Here is a 25349-nt window from a genome sequence, read left to right as displayed (position 1 = left end):
CCATGGAAAATGCCACGAAATCCGTACTTGGGTACCGGAAGCCTCCACCAAGAAACCCATGGTACGACCAAGAGTGTCGAGATGCTAATGAAGCCATGAATGCGGCATATACAATAGAACAACCCTGCAATCAGTAGCAACCAGATGAGGGGGAGGTTTGGCGAGAAACGGAGAGAGGAGAAACGTCTATCTCGCAGAAAGAAAAAGAAAATGGAATGTCGTAAGTGTGAGCGAATTGAGATGTACAGGAGTCAGAATAAAGTCCGGAAATTCTACCAAAGAATTAAACATCAAACCGATGGTTTTGATGCAGGCACATCCTACTGCAGAAACAAAGAAGCAAATTCGGTAACTGACACAGATAGCATGCTGAGGATATGGAAAGAACATTTTACCCAACTGCTAGTGTCCGACGTTGGCAGCGAAGAAGATACCGCAGAACCAATCATTGATGATGGTATAGAATGTTTACCTCCTAGTCAGAATGAGGTCAAAGTAACAGTGATCCGACTAAAGAATAACAAGGCAGCAGGAGCCGACGGGTTACCCGTTGAACTATTTAAGACCGTAGGCGACACGCTGAGAAGGCGTATGCATCGATTATTGGAACCCCAGCATATTATGTCTCGTACACAAAGGAGACAAGACGGAATGTGCCAACTACAGAGGAATAACCTCTCCTCCCCATCGCATACAAGATACTCTCGAGGGTACTGTGTGAAAGATTAAAACCTAAAGTCAATGAGATAATTGGGCACCATCAATACGGCCTTAGACCTGGTAAAACCATCCTGGGCCAAATTCTGGAAAAGACCCGTGAAGGACAAATTAACACCTACCATCTCTTTGTTGACTACAAAGCCGCCTTCGATACTCCTTAACGTTCAAAGGTATTTCAAGCCATGTCTGAGTTTGGTATCCCTGCAAAATTAGTAAGACTCTCCAGGATGACACTTGCTGATACGCGTTCCTCAGTAAGAACAGGAATGAATCTCTCCGAACCATTTAATACAAAACAAGGTTTCAGACAACGAGACAGCCTATCATGTGATCTCTTTAATATCCTGCTGGAGAAGATTATACGAAATGCAGATGTGAATAGATATGGCACGTTCATCACAAGAGAACACATGCTACTCGTCTATGCCGACGACATCGATATCACCGGAAGTACAATAGTAACTGCAGCCTTTGAAAGAATCGAAAGAGAGTCAGTGAAAATGGGTCTGGCAGTAAGTGGAGATTAGACGAAATGGATGGTCTCAACTCCCAAAAAGCCTTGCACAACCGAGCAGATAAAGAAAATGGAGAAATTTGGGAATCACAACTTTGAGATAGTCAGTAACTTTATCTATCTCGGCACCGCCGTAACCGAAACGAATGACACCAGTTTTGAGATAAAGCGAAGAATAATACTGGCAAACAGATGCTAATTTGGACTAAGTAAGCAGTTTAGAAACAAGGCCACCTCCCGACAGACGAAGATTACACTATACAAGACTGTTATATGGTTCTGAAGCATGGGTAATTGTGAAAGCAGATGAGCCAGTGCTTGGAGAATTTGAGAGAAAGATTCTTCGTAAAATATATGGAACAGTTTGCGTTAATGGATAATATAGGCGACGTATGAACCACGAGCTTTATGACGACGATAGCATAGTTACACGCATCAAAATACAACGGCTGCGTTGGCTAGGTCATGTTGTTAGAATGGATGAAGAAGCTCCAGCAAAGAAGTCTTTTGAAGGCAAACACGGTGGTACACGCAAACCGGGAAGACCAAAAGCCTGATGGAAAGATCATGTGGTGGGCGATACCTCGAAACTTGGTGTCAGAGATTTTTGAATAAGTGCAGAAGATCGAGGCGCTTGGAACGCTATTCTACGTTCGGCTAGTGCAACAAATGTTCTGTCATAGCCAATTAAAGTAAAGTAAGTACACATTCAGTGGTGATTACAAACCCACGGAGACACAGCTTTACATACTTGTTCTACAATATTTTTGCTTCTAACGTCCCCTTCATAATTAAGCAGCAGTCATTTTCAGAAAACAACAAACTTTTCAGCATTCAGCCTTCTGCTCTGAAATCGCAGAACTACTGCTGTAATAACAGAACTACTTTTATAATGGCAGCAAAAGTAAATGCTAATATTCAGCAGACAATGTTTGCTATTTTCAGCAAACTTTTTTCTATGAGTGTGGGCGTTTGTAAGAAGCTAGGATTTTCCACGCAAATAAAAAAAAACCTTAACCGCAGTATACGTGTTTGGATTTTAATAAAGTGGATGATTTTGTGCTTTAAGCTCGCATATAAGCATATTTGCTCATGTTTCCGACGAATGGGATAATAATTAAAGCAATGTTTATTTGAACGTAATTTGAAGGAAAATTATCGGTAACATTTATAGAAAAATTCTTTTGGGAGTTTCTTCTTTTAAGTCATATCGAGTAATCTATACCCTTTATGGGCCCTATACGTCCCCATTTCGCATTGAGGACAAAAAGGTTTATTTTGTTTTCAATATTGTTTATAATGATTATTTTTGCCTTTGACGGAATTGCAGATATATGCATGAACGACAACAATCAACCAAAAACGTCAGCCACACCAGGAGTGATAATATGAAGCATTTACGTATTTATTTACGTTAAATTGCTGATTCGGCAACAATCGAATGCAAATAATTCCACGCAATTAAACATTACCAATGGTTTTATTAACATTGAAGCTGTATACACGGAATGCAAAGAAATGTGACAATATGTTTAAAAAAGTTAAGTTCTTTTAAAAATTACTCTTATCAGGCGCACGCCGTCGATAATGTTGAAGTGATATGATACCAACAATTCATGACAACACATAGTCTGGGCTCCAATTAATGAAAGCAAATTTTTCCAAGAAACAAACATGAAAAATCTAGCAAAGTCTAGACAATATTTTCGTTTGATTGTTAATGATAATAGGTATTCGTTAATATTAAAGGCTTTTAAAGGGTGCTATAGGTGTTTTTTAATGATGATGATGTTTTATTTTTATACTACTAGCTGACCCGGGCCCGCTCCGCTGCGCCTTCTTTTACTTTATATGGAACAAAAGTTTCCTTGGAATATTTATTTTCGACAATTAAAGAACTTTTAGTGAAATACCAAGCTACGAAAATAGTATATCGCTTGACTAACAGTTTAACAATATAAGTGCCTTTATCTGAATCCCATATGATCTTTATTGGTCTACGAATTTAAGTTTGGATGTAAGGTGTACTCCATTCTTAAAATACTTCATTTCAGCCCGATATTCCCATGATGTCTGATTTAGTGGTGTTTTCGGGGGAGGGGTGGTTCCCCAGATACTTGGCCCTGAAAAAATATCAGCATCGTGCTCTTCTCTCAAATACCATTCATTTAAACCCCATATTGTTATTGGCTTAAGAGGAGTTTACAGGCTGAGGCGTCCCCCAAACACATGGTCCCAAAATAGGTTATCAAATTCGTTTTCTAATCTCAAATACCTTTCATTGGAGCCACATATAGACATGGTCGAAAAATTTTTACCCTCTGGGAGGTGTTTTGGGGAAGGGGTGATGCCCTAAATACATGGTCCTACATTTGGATATCAAATTCGTATTCTACTCCCAAATACCTTTATTTAGGCCCCATATTGCGATGGTCACTAAAAAATTGCTGTTTGTGGGGAATTTTGGGAAAGGGGTAGACCCCCAGAATTGGCCCGAAAATGGGTATCAATTCTTGCTCTACCCCCCAATACCTTTCATTTAAGCTCCACATGATCATGATCGGTAAATATGCCCGATTTATGATCGGAAAATATGCCCGATTTAGGGGTGCTTTGGGGATTGAAGTGGTCCCCCAAACACTAAGCCCGGAAAATATATTAGCAACGTGCTCTATTCTCATATATCTATATACCATTTATTTGAACTCCATATTGCCATTGCCCTCAAAATTGGATATCAAATTCGTTTTCTAATCTCTATTTGAAAGATTAAAATCTAAAGTCAATGAGATAATTGGGCCCTATCAATGCGACTTTCGAATGTTTGAAACAACCACAAACCAGATATTCAGACTGCACCAAATCCTAGTACTTGGAGTGTTTGAGAGAGAGAGAGTTTCTTCATAAAATTTATGGACCAGCCTGCATTATGTGAGAGTATCGTCGTGGTATAAACGACAAGCTGTTTGAGCTGTATGACGACGACGTTAGCAAAGTTAAACGTATCAAAATGCAACGATTGCGTTGCCAAGGGTCATGCTATCAGTATGAATGGACAACTAAAAAGGCGTTAAGTTCAGCCGGGCCGAACTTTCGATACCAACCACCTCGGGTATATATGTAAACCTACTTTCGTTAAAATTCGGTGAAAAATGCATACCTTATGCCCCCATAGCAGTTATATCGAAATATGTTCCGATTTGGACCAAATACTAAAAAGTACAAGTCATTGTTCAATTGTGTATAACAAAATATTGGTCTTTTTAGTAGCTATCTATCTAAATAGCTATTATTAGTAGCTATCTAAAAATAAAGCGATCTGAACCATATACGACACGGATGTAGAAAAGCCTAACATAAGTCATTGTGTCAAACATCAGTGAAATCGGATTATAAATGCGGCTTTTATGGGGCCAAGACTTAAAATCGAGATATCCGTCTATATGGCAGCTATATACAAATCTGGACCGATTTGTGCCATATTGCAAAAGTATGTCGCGGGGTTTAACATAACTCACTGTCCCAAATTTCGGCGACATCGGACAATAAACGCGCCTTTTATGGGCCCAAAACCTTAATTCGAGAGATCGGTCTATATGACAGCTACATCCAAATTTGGACCGATCTGTGTCATATTGCTGAAGTATGTCGAGGGGCCTAACACAACTCACTGTGTTAATTTTCGGCGATATCGGACAATAAATGCGCCTTTTATGGACCCAAAACCTTTAATCGAGAGATCGGTCTATATGGCAGCTATATCCAAATTTGAACCGATCTGTGCCATATTGCAGAAAAATGTCGCGGGGCTTGACTTAACTCACTGTCCCAAATTTCGGCGAAATAGAACAATAAATGCGCCTTTTATGGATCCAAAACCTTTAATCGAGAGATCGGTCTATATGGCAGCTGTATCCAAATCTGGACCGATCTGTGTCATATTGCTGCGCAAGGTTTCAGCTCAATATCTTTATGTTTAAAGACTGTAGCGTGATTTCAATAGACAGACAGGCAGACGGACGGACATGGCTAGATCGTCTTAGATTTTTACGCTGATCAAGAATAAATATACTTTATAGGGTTGGAAATGGATATTTCGATGTGTTGCAAAGGGAATGACAAAATGAATATACCCCCATCCTTAGGTGGTGGGTATAAAAAGTATTTTTTTTTTTTGAAGGAAAACACTGTGGTGAACCCAAAGGGGAGGACCAAAGATCCGATGGATAGGTCGAGTGGAGAGAGACACCTCGAAAAGAGAGACATGTCAAAAATTGGAGAAGGAGCGGAGAAGATCAAGGAGCCTGGAAATCTATTCTGAGTTCGGCTGGTGGATCAAATGTTCTGTCATAGCCAACTAAAGTAAGTAATCAATATAAAATATCTTTGGCTAAAGAAATGATTCCATAAAAAATTTCAAAATTGGTAATTTTTAAATTAAGTTATCGTTATCTTTGGCTGAAATCATTAAAGCTAGAACAATCTTTATTTTACCGTACCGTAAGTTATTTCCCTGGTGAAATGCAAAGGGGAAATACATTGATGGAAATGGTATTACTAACTTTTCAAAAGCAGGTGACTAATTCTATATGAATTATTGCAGAAAGTTCAGTCGACATGGCTAAAAAAAATCAAAAATCACCCATCTGAAATTTCCTAATCAAGAAAGCACCAAGATAGACAGCGACAGTGACGATCCCTTTCAAAGCTTATATTTTTGGCAAACGTTTTCTTTTTTCTCACACAAATATTGCAATAACAAAAATAAAAGAAAGCATTTTAGATATGAAAGCGAAATAATTTCAAGTCTAAAGCGCAACGACTTAGTTGGCAACAATCCAACCTACAAAAAGAAAACGAAGAAGAAGTCATCAAAAATAGATTCCTTTTAAAATTTTACTATAAAAAAAAACAAGCCAAATCGTTATCGACGGCATTCGGAACATTTTGTTGTTGTTCTAATAAAAAAAAACACCTCCACAAACGATAAAATTCTTTTGATTATTTTCCCAAAGAGAGAAAGCTAATTGAAACCTAAGTACACAAACTCAAAGTTTCTAGGACATATTGGACAATTGGACATTGCGTACAATTCAATATTATTTTTAAAAATAAATATTAGTATACAGCTTAATTCGATCGCAACTGGAAAGCAGAAACAAAATGTCTATACAAACGATAAAAGAAAAGTATTTGAACATTTTTATACTACGTATTACTCATGTGAGATTAAAAATTGGCTTTGTCGAGCAATTAAGAATGTGCCAAATATAATAAAAAATAAAAAGACCCTCATGACTATGTGACACACCCCAATTGAGGTTGATGGCTGTATTGTTATTTGTTCAATTCTTATCGATAACAATTTCACTGGAAAACAAGTCAAGTGTTATTTTATCTAAATTGCACACTACCATACGAAAGATGGATTTTTTATTGGGCCCTTTTCGATATACAGTAAATTGAACCCAATCCCATAAACTGAGAAAGTCCAGGCAAAAGTTCAAATAATTGAATTTATTACACTACACCTATAGAAAGTCATAATCATTGAATATTACAAGGGTTTAGATACTTGTCGGTCGACCTGTTTGATGAGTTGGTAGCACGCTTGGATCACCAGGCGAGGGTCGTGGGTTCGATTTTCACTAAAGGCCTGGCCTGCCGCTACTGTGGTTTCACAATGAACTTAACAAGTGAGTCTGTTTAGAAAAAAAAATGCCATTCTAACCTAAACCTAAGTTGTCCATAGCGTTAAAAAATTAGCTTTTCTTGCAAAATTTGTATGCCCGAAGTCCAGGAAAATTAATTTTGCAAATTTTGCCCATGAACATTCCACTAAGGAACAGGGTCAAACTTCTCACATATCAATGAGTGCAGTACGATTCAAGTTTAAGCTCAATGATAAGAGGCCTCCTTTTTATAGCCGAGTACGAACGGCGTGCCGCAGTGCGACACCTCTTTGGAAAGAAGTTTTACATGGCATTTTACCTCACAAATGTTGCCAGCATTAGGAGGGGAAATCCACCGCTGAAAATTTTTTCTGATGGTCGTGCCAGGATTCGAATCCAGGCGTTCAGCGTCATAGGCGGACATGCTAACCTCTATGCTACGGTGGCCTCCAGGAAAATTAATACTTTTGAGTAAATACATATCACAGAGACATACCAGTTTGTTAAATCTCATAATAAAAGGCCATTCGAAAAATACTAACAAATAACCGTACTAAAAGTCGTAGTGCATGAGCTCCTTATTTGTATCCTCTTGATTCCAGTGAATGATTGCGAACAGTCAGCCGATTCCAAAAAGAGTGTAGCAAACAACCTTGCCAATTAGCGATCAATTGTTCTGTCATTTTGCAAAGTTATTAGGAGGTATCGCCATCATCTTGAGAGGTACTTAGAGCCCAATGGACTTTTTAAAAATGTATACAGTTTGTGGCCCATAAATATAGCTTCAATAGCGACATTTTTGTCAGAACGTTTTACCCGACAATTTGGTTAGAGTAAGGTGTTTCAATTGCTGTGTTTTATTTTAGTCCTATCCAATGCAAGTCCGATGTTCTGGATAAAAAATTAGTGCAAAGTTGTACTGGTAAGTCATGAATAACATGCAATAACAGATAATAAGAAACGATTAATCGCCCTCTTGCGGCTCAAAAACTCAAGATCCAAGATCGGTTTATATGGCTGCTATACCAGGTTATGAACCAATTTGAACCATACTAAGCATGGTTGTTGGAAGTGATATCAAAACATCTCATGCAAAATTTCATCGAAATCGGATGAGAATTGCGCCCTCTAGCGGCTCAAGAACTCAAGATCAAAGATCGGTTTACCAGGTTATGAACCGATTTGAACCATACTTAGCACAGTTGTTGGAAGTGATACCAAAACACCACGTTTAAAATTTCAATCAAATCGGACGAGCCCTCTAGAGGCTCAAGAAGTCAAGACGTAAAATCGGTTTATATGGAAGCTATATCAAAACATGGACCGATTTGGCCCATTTACAATCCTCACCGACCTACACTAATAAAAAGTATTTGTGCAAAATTTCAAGCGGCTAGCATTTCTCCTTCGAAAGTTAGCGTGCTTTCGACAGACAGACGGAATGACATGGCTAGATCGACTTAAAATGTCATGACAATCTAGAATATATATACTTATAGGGTATTAGACGCCTATTTCGAGGTGTTACAAACAGAATGACGAAAATAGTATAACCCCATCTTATGGTAGAGGGTATAATAAATACTTGACATTAACGCATACATTTTTCCAAAGTAAAGCCCAAATGATCGAAAAAATGCATTCATATGTTTTTATGTTTTTTTAACCCTTTAAGGACGAAGAAATGACGGGTCGATAAATTTTTGATTTTATTGCGTTCGTTATTCGTACTTAGAATGATGATTAACCAAATAAAGTGTCGCCAAAACTTAAAAAAATTTGCTAATTCTATGCAAAAAAAAACGTGTGACATACACATCTGATTCCCTTCTTTGTTTTGTATTGCTTAAATGCAAATTGTCAAAAATACAGAATGGGCCTATACGTCCTCAAAAGGGTTAATACCAAAGCCATTAACCGTTCTAAATTATTTGTTTATTTGAAAATATTTCATTTTCATTTGTTCGATTATTTGAAAGGTCACGAATAATTGATATATCGAATAACGATTAATGTAGTGTACACCCTAACATTTTTCTTAAAAGCATTGTTCATATGCATTCTGCTATGGCTTCCAACCATTCATACACGTTTTATTTGTTGCCTATAAAAAATTAAGGAACCTAATAAACGCCATCCGGGGTTGTGGGTTTGATTGCAACCAGAGGCCTGGTGTGTGGTATCACAATATTCAATACTGGTTTAACTGAGGCAATTAGAAAAAAAACTGCCAGGCAACTTTAATGCTTTAATGGTCAGTTTACATGGCACATCATGATGCGTGCCCATTGTAATAGTATTGGTGAATATAGGGGTATATGCGTCACATGTACACGTTAGGGATCCCAAAGTAAACTTTCGACTAATCGTTTAGTCGACTGTGTAAAAAAAATCGAAAAGTCGAAGTCGACTTTCAATGATCATAAAGTCGAACAATCGATTTTTAAGTCGAAAAGAAAGCTGCACAGAGAGAAAAAAAACCAAAGTTTGGCTTTGTTTTTTTTTCTCCATTATGTTCGAGGATGGACTACATCTTTTCATCGATCCCGCATAGACTGTACTCCAGATTTAAAATCTTCAGCTCCTTAAAGCCATATTTAATGTCCACTTTCGCTAAAGTTTGGAAAAATGTGTTATAATAAACTTATCCCAGTCCATATTTTGATGAAGTTACCATATCGATCGATCTCACATTGAACATCTTAAGCCTATAAAATGTGAACATACCGAATATGGTCCATATCGATCCAATTTTAGGTGTAGGTCCCATACTAACGCACCCCCAATTTTCGGTATGTTTTGTTGCAATTGGTCTAAAATTTTGCAAGCGACTCGGTCTGGCAAAAGTATACTCCAATCGATGGACGAATCGACCAATAGTTAAAAGTACTTCCCCTATAAGAGTACACTTCACATATAGAGATTTTTGAACCGAATTTAGCTAAGTCTAGATGGAATTAAGAATCGAGAGACTCCGATTTGGGGTAGACGGTCTTTTTTCTTGTTTAATGGTGACGACAAAAACAATATTTGGAAATTTGACATTTTTGAAATTTGATCTTGGATAATGCCGGATAAATAAAATCGGACAGAATAGAGATATTTTTGTGTTTCTTTTTTCTTGATGGTAAAAGTTTACGAAAACTTCTAGAAAATAGAAATAGTTTATTAATAAAATTTTCAAATTTTTGACAACAAATTCGAGACGTCTACATTTTGCAAAAGTCGACTTTTTGTCATTTTGATAAAAGTCTAAAAGTCGACTTTTCGTCCCAATTTGGGATCCCTAGTACACACAACCATCAGTCATGACTAAAAAATCAAAATCATTGCTTACACAGAAATGTGTAATCATTACTAGACATACATATATTGAAAAACACATTCTGTCTATAACAAAGTCGTAACAAGAGGAGAAAAGTATGAACAATTAAATAAAATCAAAGAAAAGAAAAAAATTTGTTCTTTTGAATCCAGTTATCGATATGTTCATTTATCTATTTGCTTTCCCGTCAGACTTTTTTCTATTAAACTTCAATACTTTAGACTTAGGTACGATCCATTCGTAAGCGTACGCAAAAACGTGAGAAAAAAAATGTTGTAGCCAATTTACCATACTTTATGTAATGTATATACTACAAAGTTGTGAAGAAAATTATCCAGCTCCACTTCCAAATTGGCCGACCTATGACAACCTCTCTTTAATTGTAAATTTAAATAATTAAGGTTCAAAAGAGTAGTGCTGCTTCAGAACAAAACCCGCAATTTTAGAACTTTTACACCCATATTAGAAATGAACTTAATTTTAGTGTCTTATCTAAACCGTTCGACCTTTTCCAATGAGCTATAGAAAACTATCTCTAATTGCACATTCAATTAATCCCTATGCCTGTCATTATAAAATATATTGTACTTAATTTAATGGAGGCTTGCTTTGAGTCTTAAAACATTTTGACATTCTGAAAATCGAATAAATGTAACAAAAAACGTTTTATGAATGCGCAAGTTTAATACGCTTCTTAAACTCAATTCTTTATAAGAAGGTTCAATGCACAATAAAAAAATTTTTTGTTTAATTTATTAAAATTATTCCTATGCGATAACATTTAAATAACAAACGCGTACATTGTCTAAGAGCACTGGGTGAACAGATTAAATAAAAACACAAAATAAATAAATATGAATTTGAAAGTACAATCTATAATCAGAATCACCTACCTACAGCAAAGTGGCAGACATAATACCTAGCAACAGACATATCGACAGACAAGCGATCTAGAAAAACACGTTCTTCTCTATTCAGAACAAAAAAAATCACCATTTCAAATGATTATGTTACGTCTGAGTTTGAACAGAAGTTGTTTATTGATTCTAAAATAGGTTTCAGCCAAATTGACAACAAGTTCTTGAGAGGTCTAGAGGCACGATCCGTAAAATTTCCATATTGCGCATCGCAAACAATTAAAACAAGGGAAATGTCGTCTACCGTCGCCACATTGTTTGGGTTAATTTACCTGAAAGATGTGCTGCGAATTCAAATGGACTTGGCTTTTTGCAAGTGATTGGGAAGAGCATAAGGAATGTTGTTATACCCATCACCGTAGGATAGGGGGTATATTAGTTTAGTCATTCCGTTTGCAACACATCGAAATATCAATTTTCGATTTCGGATCGTCGTAAAATTCTAAGACGATTTTACGATGTCCTTGTGTCTGTCCGTCCATCTGTTGTAATCACTCTTGAGCCTTCAAAAATTGAGATATTGAGCTGAAATTTGGTACAGATACGTCTTTTTAATGCACGCTGGTTAAGTTCTTGAACGGGCCAAATCGGACCATATTTGGATATAGCTGCTATATAGACCGATTTTCCGATAAAGGGTCTAATGGCCATAAAAACATTTCTGATCCGATTTTGCTGAAACTTGAAACAGTGAGTAGTTTAAGGCTTCTCGACAACTGACCCAAATATGGGTCAGATCAGACTATATTTGGATATAGCTACCATATAGACCGATCTGCCGATAAAGGGTCTGAAGCCCATAAAAGTAGGTTGTTTTAAGCCTCCCGACATCTGACAATATGGATTGGATCGGTCCATATTTAGATATAGCTACCATATAGACCGATCTCCCGATAAAGGGTCTGAAGGCCATAATAGCTTTACTTTTTATCCGATTTCGCTGAAATTTGGAATAGTGCACAGTTTAAAACCTCCTAACATCCGACCCAAATATGGTATAGATCTGACATATTTAGATATACCTATCATATAGACCGATCTGTCGTCTGAAGCCCCCACAAAAGCTTTATTTATTACTCGATTTCGTTGAAATTTGAAACAGTGAGTAGGTTAGGACCTCCCAACATCCGACCTAAAATGGTTCTGATCGGACTATATTTAGATTTAGCTGCCATATAGACCGATCTGCAGATAAGGGGACTGAAGCCCATGAGTTTGAACAGCTTTATTTATTACCCGATTTCGCTGAAATTTTAATCAGTGAGTTTTTCTGAGCCTCGCGATATTCGACCATCATATGGTTCAGATCGGTTTATAATTGGATATATTTGCCAAAAAGACCAATATTTTGTTCTACAAAATTTAATAGTGACATATATATTAAACCACTCAATGTCCGTGCCGAATTTGGGTGCTTAAGTTATCCAATTTTCACCGGATTGTGACGATTTACATATATACCCGATGTGGTGGGTATCCAAAGTTTGGCCCGGCCTTGTTACTTGTTTTTTATTGTTGGAGCGAAGCAGAAACATCTTCGTTCTACATTTTCTTGTTGGTTATTTTAGGTTTTGTGCCTACCATCTTAACCTCTTTCCTCAGCAACCGTATTTATTACTTTACTTTAATTGGCTATGACAGAATATTTGTTCCACTGGCCAAGCGTTGAATATCGTTACAAGCGTCCCGATCTTCTGTACTCATTTTAAAATCTCTGACACCAAGTTTCGAGGTATCTCCCACCGCATGATCTTTCCATCGGGCTTTTGGTTTTCCCGGTTTGCGTGTACCACCGTGTTTGCCTTCAAAAGACTTCTTTGCTGGAGCTTCTTCATCCATTCTGACAACATGACGTAGCCAACGCAGCTGTTGTATTTTGATGCGTGTAACTATGCTATCGTCGTCATGCAGCTCATACAGCTCGTGGTTCATACGTCGCCTATATTCTCCTTTAACGCAAACTGGTCCATATATTTTACGAAGAATCTTTCTCTCAAATACTCCAAGCACTGACTCATCTGCTTTCACAAGTACCCATGCTTCAGAACCATATAAAAACACGGGTAGTATCAGTGTCTTGTATAGTGTAATCTTCGTCTGTTTGTTTCTAAACTACTTACTTAGTCCAAAGTGGAATCTTAGCTATTTTCGGTCTTTATGGCAACTATAACCAAATCTGGACCGATCTGAGCCAAATTAAAGAAGAATGTTGAACAACTCACTGTTCCAAATTTCAGCAAAATCGGATAAAAATATGGCTTTTATGGGCCTAAGACCCTAAGTCAGCGGATCGGTCTATATGGCGGCTATATCAAGGTATAGTCCGATATAGCTCGTCTTCAAACTTTACCTGCTTATGGACAAAAGAAGAACCTGTGCAAAGTTTCAGCTCAATATCTCTATTTTTATAGACCGTAGCGTGATTCCAACAGACAGACGGACGGACATGGCTAGGTCTTCTTAGATTTTTACGCTGATCAAGAATATATATACTAGATAGGGTCGGAAATGGATATTTCGATGTGTTGCAAACGGAATGACAAAATGAATATACCCCCATCCTTCGGTGGTGGGTACAAAAAAGGGGTAAGCCTCAAAAAGGAGAAGCTAATGAAACGAAAACTGTGATAATGCGGTAGGGCAATATAATGTGCTTTAGTTTCATATTTCCAAGTAACGACAACGAAGATACCATGACAAATGCCTGACGACTTTAACTGTAAACGGAATGTCAAAATGTAGTCAAAATAGGCCCAGTTGAACAATAATAAAACAGCAGGAACCGATGGTGAACTGTGTTGTCAAAATTTGGAGAGACGCAGAAGACATGGCATAACCAGAAGGCGAAGTCAGTTATCCAACAACGATCCAACCCTGTGCATGGGGGTTGGTGGAAATTCTAGTGGGAATATCAAACGTCTGTCAACTGTCAAAGTATTTTGGCATTCTAGCGTTTTCTTCATTGGCAAGTGTAGCAGCAAGTACTTAAACATATATTTTGTATATTAAAAACATGTGTTGTGAATTTTTGCATGATCCGCTTCATGAATATGGTAATCATACAAAATGCAAACAAACATTAAAATCTAATAATGAATTTGACGTTATAGTCATAGTTAAATCAGCTGGGCTGGCGACTCTACAGTTTTAGCTCAAGGCGGATTTAAAAAGGTGGTCTCCGCGAACAGCTGTTAACAACCGGCCGGGTTTGACGGTATTAAGATGTCAGTTTTTTGTTTGCATTCTCTTTGTTGTAATCTTCTTTCTCGCACATTCCCTGCTCATGTACGCACACGTATACACACACAAATGTCTTTGCGTGGCGGATTGCACCATATGTTGTTGTTGTAACAGTTTGTTATGTTCTATCTTTCGTCTGATTGATTCTGTTGAGCGTCAAGATCAAGGAACTCTGTGACTAAGATGGGGTGCGAGTCTGGATCGAGTGGGTCTAGCTGGGCAGTTAAACAGGTGACGTTTATCGTGTGGTCCCTGGTTACAATCGGGACATAGATCTTGCACGTTCGTTTGTGACCTACTGCTGTCTATGTTCGCACAGCGCCTTGCAACATATTCAGTATGACTATACTCCCTTAACGATGTGAGGCCAGAGTAAGATCGGAAATGTACCCACTCCATGCACCGGTTACACCTCACCGACACCGACGGATCTGGGAAACCGAACAGAACCTGGGTCCGGATTACGGTTCAATGGTGGCACCGGCCAGAAGCGTGCGGTAAAGGCACTCCGGGATGGTCCTCTCCTATGACGAAAAAAGAAGACGAACGCGTACACTGGGGCGGCAGCCCTTGCCGATGAAGGATTCCATCGGGTCAATCCGGTGCGTACAACCGGCTGCCATGGGATTGCACCACATGATTTGTGGTTGTTGTACCACACATTTAATTGTTTCGCCATGGTTCTTACTGTACCCTCGGTAGAATAAACAAGGTAAAGTCACTTGCCCACAATAACAACAAAATCAATTATACAACCCTTTGGGGTTGATGACGCAAATTTCCACTAGGGTCAAATTTCTGTACACTGTCATATTGACATTTTAGTTTTCATTCGCATTATTATTATTATTAAAAGATTTATCGTTATAAGCGTTTATAACTATCGATGAAAAATTTTGCGGATGTTCTCGCCAGGATTTCAACTCAGGCGACATGATAATCTCTGCGCTACCATGGAGGCCATATTTCCATTAGCGAAACAAATATTTTGTAATATAAAAAATATTTGTTTCTGCCAGCCCATTTTATGTTTATAATCAGCAGCTTAAATTTTCCATTATTTGTAAAAAAAAAAACAAAGATTATGAACTAACAACACGGGGCAACAGTTGTTCGGCTGATGTTATTATGGCAAAGCAAAAACCTCCCTCTATTTTGCACGCGAAATATGGGGAGGAAATAATGTAAGTCAGTCATCGCCTGCTACCTTATAGGTAGTACTATGTTCGTTTTTCGCAACATTTTTTCGTGATTACGTTTTTTAGATAATAGATCTTAAAGCAAAAAAACTTCCCTCCAGCAGGACATTCTCTCATTACTTATGAAAAAATGTTCTTAAATGTAATGTTTTTCGAGATTTTGTGTTTCAAAAAAGTAACCGTGAAAAATATGTGTTTTCAACGGTGAAAAACAAAGGTTAGGTTATTAACATTGTCACATTCTCAAGGCTATGATATAGACCACACCTTTCATTGGTCAGTCATTCCTATCTAAATACGTCATGACTTAGCAACAAGACAAAATTTAAGCCACCAATTCACAATATACACACACACCACAACAAATAATACCAAAAAAATTGATGACCTTAAGAGAGTCTACAACAATAACAGCAATAACAACTGGACAAGCAGGGTAACAATTTTAAGCTTCCACATTGTTTTAATCTCATATTTTTCAATTTCAAACTACACGCGCGCCTATTTAAAGAAACCTTTTAATACATCTTTCAGAAGTCACCTTTACCCACATACACTCTTATAAAATACAGTTCTCTCGTTTATTCGTTTAGAAAAGGGGGGCTCGTTTAACAATCGAGCATTGTGATTGGTCGATGAACAGCTGACTTAAAAGTACAATAAAAAGCTCGCTTATTTTTTGCTCAACGTTAGATGGTGTGAATACTAAACACAAAACGTGTAATCTCTCTGAAATACATATATTTGTAAAATTTACTATGTCAAACGAAGACCCCACTACATACATATGTATTTATGCACATGCCACCTTCAAGCTGTTTTAAAATCAAAGAAAAAATTGTTTGCGCAGTACAAAAATGAATTTGAAAGTTGAGTAACACAACGACATTAGAGTGCATCCAAATCATTCAACAATCAAAGCTTCTTTTGGCACTGATGTCTTGATGCTATAGCTTAATGATTTCATTTATTTTTAAACCTTATTACGTAAGCTTTTCAAAGAAATCTATTAACATGGCTTGTAAATGTTTCTAAAATATACATATTGGTGGAATGTTGTACACATTTTCAATAATCAGATTATTTCGATTGAAACTTAATTAATATTAAAACAGAATCGTATATTTTGACGTTGTAGTAAGTTGGAGACATTTGATGATCATTATTCGAGAAAATGATATGTGTTTTTTTTTAAAAAAAAAAAGTATGCTTAACGCTGTCATAAGCTGTGTTCGGGAACTTAAAAATTTGTGCAAATTTGCGCAAGTTTTTACTGGAAGTCGTTCGAGTACTTTATTTGCCAGCAGAAGAGAGCGAGAGAGAGAGAGCAAATTTTGACATTTAGAAATTACAGAACCTGCAAATTTCTACTGGGACTTTTTGGCTAGCAGAAATTTGCAATTTTGAACAGATGTTTTGTAAAGGTCAGCTGTTTTATGAAAATCATGAAAATACAAAAGCTAACGCCAAAATGGATCAAAAGGGCAGAGGTAAGTAAAAAATAAAAATATTGTTTATTGGTAATTATTAAATTAGTTTTAATAATTTTTTAGTTTAAATGAAGATTCATGGTAGCAGCTAATGTTCAGGTACAGAAAACTCGACAAATGAAGTCGGAATTTAGCTCAAGTCGGTTGTTCTACATTAAAAGGTAAGCGCAAAATTTGCGGAATTATTTGGAAAATCTTGAAAGAATAAAACGTTGTATCCTTCCAGACACCAAGAGAAGAGTAATTCTCGGTTTCTTAAGTGTTTAGATGGAATCATCCTCATCAGAGAGCTACGATGAAACCAACACCATTGCTTCCAATTTGTTAAGGAGAAAAGATGCTGCCATGGGATTGAGTGGGTCTAACTTTGCAGTTAAACAAGTGACGCACAGTGGGATTAGAGAAAATTTGTGCAAATTAGTCTGCCAATTGTGAACGGATACAGATATCTTCAATGATAACAAAGTGTCCGTAGCCGCCACATGAGCAAATAGAAAGTTCCCTTAGAGTCACATCAGTGGTCGTAGCAATTTATCTTGCCACAATATCCAAAAGCATTAGATGGTTAGTGTAAGGTATCTTTGTCAGCACAACAAGTGTACTTTTGTATACGGTGATGGCATGTAAGGCAGTTGTAGTTCTATGCAGCCTTCGAAATGCATGCTGATGCTCGGCGAATTGAAAATGTCCAACGAAAGGAGCGGGAGGAGTAGTACCTCATGTGTCTTGGCTACTGATGAAAGAAGGGACATCGGTGTGTGCGTCTCCCCCTTGCTCGTGTCCTTTTCAGGTTCCAGTAGCGGGATCAGACTGCCCATCTTCCAAACATCGGGTACTATAATAATGTTCAGATAGGATGAGGACAGTTATAAGGTAATCGATTCCAGGCAGATTCAGATTCTTCTGCACCAGGGTAGAGATTCTGTCTAAAACCAGTGCTTTGCTCGACTTGGCGCCACGGATGACATTCGCAGCTTCGTGCACGGTTGTTGTTTCTGATGTAGCCGTGAAAGACTCCATCGGGCCAATGAAAGACTTCATCGGGACAATGCAGTACGTACAACCGGCTGCCATGGGATTGAACGGCAGCCGGTTGTACGAATTTGTGATGGCTGTAAAGCAGCATGTAGATCACGGATATACAAATGGCTTCCCTTCCAGCCGTTTCACTCTCGGGTTAATAAATTGACGTTTATGTAAGGAAAATACCTCAAAATATCGCCAGCATTTTTTATTTAAAAATATTGCTTTCCAAGCAAGCAAACCAAAACAAAAATCAGCTGTTTTTCTGCAAATTTTCACTGGAAGTCGGACGCGCACTTTTGCTTGCAAATTTTTTAAAGAGAGTAAAATGGCTTTTATTCTCCTGCAAATTTTTACTGGAAAAGTACGCGAACAGACCTATAATATGAATGACAATGGCCAGTTTCGAACGTTTCGTTCACAAACATCTGTTGCTGATTTTGAACTTTTGTAGTTGATCAGATAACATCTGTGTGTTGATTCACTTTTATCAACCAAAAGATCCACTTTTACACCACCATGCTTAATTTTTTTTTGTATGGGTGTGGTTGGTTTTCTTATCAAGCCAATATAGATTTCATTGAAACTTATATTGAAATAGAGTACCAATCATATATTAACATTCCGGATCAAGTATAAGAAGGGGCGCTTCATCTTAAAAAAAAAACTAAACTAAAACTGAAACCATGACAAACCCGGACAATGTAGGATTTCGCTAATAAGTCGTCGAGAGTAGATTGTGAATATAGTATGATAGTTAGGAGATAAGTTTCTCAGTGCTGCATTCACCTAAATCAAATGTGAAGTTTATACATAATCTGGTATGTTCTGTGATTCATTTTCACTTTTCCCCTGTTGTTGTTGTAGCCACATTTTCATGCAAGCACGTTCCGGCCAAAAATACCGATGGCCTTTAGTTATTTAAAGGCGCCAATTACTCGCCTTTTCATATCGAGCTTCATGGCTACTCAGTATTTGTGCAAGAGCCGGTGCCGCCCGCCTCTCGCTGAGACTCTTCGCTCGACACGGCTGATCACTTTTCCCCTGTTTTTATTGTTGTAGCCACATTTTCATGTGGAGGTGGTGATCCTCGTCAAGCTCCTTTAGGTGCGTAAGCTCGTTCCGGCCAAAAAGACCGATGGACGCGGGAACTGAGTGGCCTTTAGTTATTTAAAGGCGCCAATTACTCGCCTTTTCATATCGAGCTTTATGGCTACTCAGTATTTGTGCAAGACCAGTGCCGCCCGGCCTCTCATTGAGACTCTCCGCTCGATACTGCTGATTGTCCGCAACTGCCGTTGCAGCTACTCCGTATGGAGCATTCCACTATCCGCAACTTTTGGACGCGCCCGGTAGCTCGCAGCTAAGCTTCTCATCACAGCGATGAACATCATACTGATCTGAAGGCATAAGATTACTCCACACTCTAAACATCAACTAAAACGAAAATAATGTACGCATCTATAGACTCATGAAAATTTCAGAATCGGTTTCTATGTGGCCTAAATTTAAATTCAAATTTATGGTCCTATCAGGCCGGAATACTTTGTAGGTGGTAGAGAGTATAAACGTACTTCACAAACCAAATAATAGCCAAATCAATTAAAAGTTTCTGTATCCAAATCTGAACCGATATTGTCCATTCGCAACACAGTAAGAAATATCAAATTTGAAGTGTAAAATTTCAAATGGATATCTTTGTTCGTTCAACCGATATTGTGATTTCGACAGACGGACGGAAGGACTTGGCTTCATTGACTTAGAGTGTCGGGACGTTTAAGAATATATATGCATATGTTCTTTATAGGGTCGCATATCAATATTTCAAGGTACTAGACACGGAATGACTAGGTTGGTATACCATCCACCCTCAATCCCATGGCAGCCGGTTGTACGTACCGGATTAGCCCGATGGAGTCTTTCATTGGCAAGGGCTGCCGACTCAGTGTACAACACACTGCTAGAATAACAACAACAACCATACATCCTCTGGCGGTGGGTATTTTTTAAAAAAATGGTGTAAGATTGGAATTTTGATAAAAAAAATATCTATAAGAAAAATATATTTTTACAAAACCTTACGAATATAAGTTGAGAATATTTAAATCACACATTTTATAAAAATTAATTTTTAAATTTCAGAAGCCAAAAAAATTAAATTCAACATATAAAAGGAAAACAAAGAAAATCTTATTGTTTTATATGAAGTGAATTTTTTTTTTGCAATATCTTATTGGTACAAAGTTCAAAAATTTGCAAAATTGTTCCAAAAATGAAACAAACAAATAAATACATATTTAGTATGCAACGTCATCATTCGCCGTTGGCCGAAGTCATTAAAATCAGCACATGACTGCTAAAAAAGTGTGCTAGAAAAAAAGAACAAAAATAATGAAGGAAAAAACGCCTACGCAAGGCATACCTATGGATTTTATACCCTGATCAACAAAAATTGAATCATTCTTCTATATACATTAAAATGGGGTGTACGAGGGTTGCCTTCTATATTTCGGAAGGGGGTATAATCATTTTGCCATTCCGTTCGAAATATCCATTTCCGAACCTATAAAGTATATAAAGGGTGATTTTTTTGAGGTTAGGATTTTCATGCATTAGTATTTGACAGATCACGTGGGATTTCAGACATGGTGTCAAAGAGAAAGATGCTCAGTATGCTTTGACATTTCATCATGAATAGACTTACTAACGATCAGCTTAAAAATCTAAGACGATATTGCCATGTCCGTCCGTCTGTCAGTTGAAATCACGCTACAGTCTTTACAAATAGAGATGTTGAGCTGAAACTTTGCACAGATTCTTTTTTTGCCCATAAGTAGGTTAGGTTCGAAGATGGGCTATATTGGACTATAACTTGATATAGCCCCCATATAGACCGATCCGCCGATTTAGGGTCTTAGGCCCATAAAAGCCACATTTATTATCCAATTTTGCCGAAATTTGGGAAGTGGGTTGTGTTAGGACAGTTGAAAACCTTCTTCAATTTTCTTCAGATCGGTCCAGATTTGGATATAGCTGTCATATAGACCGATCTCTCGATTCAAGGTTTTGGGCCTACGAAAGGCACATTTACTGTCCAATCTCGCCGTAATCGAGTTCTGTTATTCCTCTCCACATATTTCTGCAATATAGCCCCGATCGGTCCAGATTTGGATATAGCTGCCATATAGACCGATCTCTCGATTTAAGGTTTTGGGCCTATAAAAGGCACAGTTACTCTCCGATTTCGCCGAAACCGAGTTCTGTTATGCCTCTCGATATCTTTCTGCAATATGGCCGCGATCGGTCCAGGTTTGGATATAGCTCCCATATAGAACGATATCTCGATTTAAGGTCTTGGGCCCATAAAAAGCGCATTTATTGCCCGATTTCGCCGAAATTTGGGACAGCGAGTTGGCCCTTCAAAATTCTTCTTCAATCAGATCGGACTCAGATCGGTCCAGGTTTGGATATAGCTCCCATATAGACCGATCTCTCAATTTAAGGTTATAAGCCATAAAAGGCGCATTTATCGTCCGAGTTCATCAATTTTTAGTCTTAGTCCCATTAAAGGCTCATTTGCAATCCGATTTCACTGAAATTTGACACAGTGACTTATGTTAGGCTTTTCGACATTCGTGTCGTGTCAGATCGGTTTATTTTTAGATATAGCTACTTAAAATATCAATATTTTGTTATACACAATTGAACAATGACTTGACTTATTAGTATTTGGTCCAAATCGGAACATATATACCCGAGGTGGTGGGTATCCAAAGTTCGGCACTGCCGAACTTAACGCTTTTTTATTTGTTTTTGCCCAAAATATAAGAGCTTGATTTGCATGAAATATGGACCGATTTGAACCATACTTTGCACAGTTGTTGAAAGTCATAACGAAACAGCTCATGCAAAACTTCAGCCAATTCGGATAAGAATTGCGTTCTTTAGTGGCTCCAGAAGTCAAGATTCAAGATAGGTTTATATGGCAGCTATATCAGGTTATGAACCGATTGGAATCATACTTGGTACGGTTGTTGGAAGTCATGACGAAACACGTCGTGCAAAATTTCAGCCAAATCGGATAAGAATTGCGTCCTCTAGTGGCTCAAGAAGTCAAGACCCCAGACCGGTTTATATGACAGCTATATCAGGTTAAGCATCGTTTTCACCCTTACACTTGGCACACTTGGCACACTTGTTGGAAATATTAACTCATAAAAAATTTCAGCCAAATCGGATGAAAAAAGCGTCCTCCAGTGGCTCAAGAAGTCAAGATTCAAGATCGGTTTATACAGCAGCTATACCATGTTATGAACCGATTGGAACCATACTTAATACACTTGTTGGAAATCATAACAAAACAACTCATACAAAATTTGAGCCAAATCGGATGAGAAATGCGTCCTCTAGTGGCTCAAGAAATCAAGATTCAAGATCGGTTTATATGGCAGCTATATCAGGTTATAAACCGATTGGAACCATACTTGGTACAGATGTTGGATGTCATGACGAATTTCGGCCAAATCAGATAGGAATTGCTCCCTCTTGAGGCTCAAGAAGTCAAGACCCCAGATCGATTTATAGGACAGCTATATCAGGTTATTAATCGATTTGAACCATATTCAACACACCTCATGCAAAATTTCAGCCAAATCGTATAAAAATTGCGCCCTCTAGTGGCTCAAGAAGTCAAGATTCAAAATCGGTTTATATGGCCGCTATATCAGGTTATGGACCGATGTTGATAATCATAACTTAATACGTCGTGCAAAATTTCAACCAAATCGGATAGGAATTGCGCTCTCTAGACACTCAGGAATTCAAGACCCCAGATAGGTTTATATGACAGCTATATCAGATTATGGACCGATTTCAACTATACTTAGCACAGTTGTTGGAAGTTATAATAAAACACCTCATGCAAAATTTCATCCAAATCCTATAACACTGTTGTTGTTGTAGCAGTGTGTTGTACACTGAGGCGGCAGCCCTTGCCGATGGAGAACTCCATCGGGTCAATCCGGTACGTACAACCGGCTGCCATGGGATGCCTATAACACTTGTACCCTGTAGTGGCTCAAGAAGTCAAGATCCAAGATAGGTTTATATGACAGCTATATCAAAACATGGACCGATATAGCCAATTTACAATCCCAACCGACCTACACCTATAAGAAGTATTTGTGCAAAATTTCAAGCGGCTAGCTTTACTCTTTCGAAAGTTAGCGTGCGACTTAGACGAATATTTCGAGGTGACAAACAGAATGACGAAATTTGTATACCCCCATTCTATGGTGGAGGGTATAATAACATTATTAAATATTTATACAATCGAAACATATAGAAGAGAATATTCGCTTACACTTAACTTTCAGTTATTAAAATGGTGAAAAAACTTTATAGAATCACTATAAGAGAAGATAATTATAAAAGTTTGTATATAAAAGTCCACATAAATGTGTTTTTTTTGTAATCCTTTACTATTTGCAAACTACTTTGATGATTCTGACAAAAAAAAAACTGAATGCTAATTTTTTCTTTTGGGATGCATATAGACTTGGCCAAATATTTAGGGGACATTGAAATGTAGAAAGTCAATAAACTTGAGAATACCATAAAAATGCAGCATCAACAGATGTTAATGAGACAATAGTTAAGTGTGGAATACCGCGATGATGATGACGATGATGAATGAGAATATCAGTATGAATGTACGTTCATTTGTAGGATGTATGAATGTATGTATTTGGAACAATCAATTAAAGATAAAGCCGTCTAAATAACAAATGCTTTGTTTGACATGTAGATAAACTATTATAATGATTGTTTTGTGATTTTTTTTTTGATTTTAATTATTTAACAACTAATTATAATAATAATACCTTTAAAAAACTTTCCTGACTTAATCATAAGTAGTTTTTAGCAAAATACTTTTTTTTTTATCAAATTTTAAAGAAAAAATATATAAAAAAAATTGTTTAAAAAAAGTATGTCAAAATAATATACTTGGTATTAATTGTGTATATAAATATATGTACACACATATATAGTCTATATATAGAATGAAAAACACACTAAAGCGTTTAATTGCTTCAAATAGTATCAGAAGGGTAAAACAGAAACTTTTAAAAGTATAGAAGAATAAACAAAACAAAAAACAAAAAACAATGAGACTTAAAAGAATTCTTAGTACTTACAGTAGAATGCCGCCAAAACTTGATTAAATCGTGTATATCGGAAGAGGGTGCCAATAACAGAAAATCTCGCCATTCATTGTAGCTAATATTCAAGCTACCATCTTGATCCATTCTTTAAATTAAATTCAAAAAAAAGTTAATGATATAGAACTGTATTTCCATTAGACAATCGATCGCACATACCTCGATAGTAAATGTCTGGCCTCTTCCATATCTACTTCAATTCCTAAATCCATAAACGCTGATATCAACTCCTCCAAATCGACTTTGCCTGAAGTTTAGAACAAATTGGCTTTTGGTGTTTTTTACTTGTCTAATTTTGTTACATTATATGTAACAAAATTATACTTACCATCTCGATTTTTGTCCAGGTGCGAAAATTGCAAACGTAAATTTTTCTCATGCTCCCGAATATAGTGAACAAATTCAGCCAGTCCCACATCGCCACTTTGTGTTTTATCTGAATGTTCCAAGAATTTCTAAATTTAAAAAGAGAAATATAAAAAAAAATTAATAGTTTTTTCATAGGAATTGAATTGGGGTTTGTGTGTGTTAGGGGGTTAGGGAAGAGTGGCAGTCTTTTACAGACTCACTTTGACAATTTAAGGCCCATTGTGATACCAAAGTAGCAACAGACCAAGTACTCTGGCGGGAATTGAACCCACGACTGCTGCACTGGTAATCCAAGCACACTACCAACTTGGCTACCGGGGCGCCCTCGTGTTTGTTAAATAATCAGCTTTTTGTGCTACATCGTAATGCAACTTAGGAATAGGGGCAAATTTCCCACATATCAATGAGTGCAGTCCAATTCAAGCTCAATGATATGGGGCCTCATTTTTATAGCCGAGTCCGAACGGCGTGCCGCAGTGCGACACCTTTTTGGAGAGAAGTTTTACATGGCAAAGTACCTCACAAATGTTGCCAGCATTAGGAGGGGAAAACCACCGCTGAACATTTTTTCTGATGGTCTTGCCAGGATTCGAAGCCAGGCATTCAGCGTCATAGGCGGACATGCTAACCTCTGCGCTGCGATGGCCTCCTGCTACACC

The 25349-nt window shown here is 37.5% G+C and overlaps 1 protein-coding gene across 2 annotated transcripts in view; it reads right to left on the bottom strand.

The window, feature by feature from the left end:
- LOC106093340 (calcium-binding mitochondrial carrier protein SCaMC-2) overlaps nt 1-25349 on the bottom strand; it is a 54795-nt gene that overhangs the window by 16862 nt on the left and 12584 nt on the right. For both annotated transcript variants that reach the window (XM_059361218.1, XM_059361219.1), the window contains 3 exons: nt 24650-24776; nt 24481-24568; nt 24298-24409 (listed from right to left, as the gene is read on the bottom strand). In XM_059361218.1, coding sequence (XP_059217201.1) covers nt 24298-24409; nt 24481-24568; nt 24650-24776 — 327 coding nt within the window. The remainder of the gene's footprint in view (nt 1-24297; nt 24410-24480; nt 24569-24649; nt 24777-25349) is intronic.

The sequence above is a fragment of the Stomoxys calcitrans genome, chromosome 1, assembly GCF_963082655.1.
Source record: "Stomoxys calcitrans chromosome 1, idStoCalc2.1, whole genome shotgun sequence".
In the NCBI taxonomy this organism is placed as follows: Eukaryota; Metazoa; Arthropoda; class Insecta; order Diptera; family Muscidae; genus Stomoxys; species Stomoxys calcitrans.
Note: the sequence above shows the minus strand (reverse complement) of the source record. Positions and strands in the feature narration are given on the sequence as shown.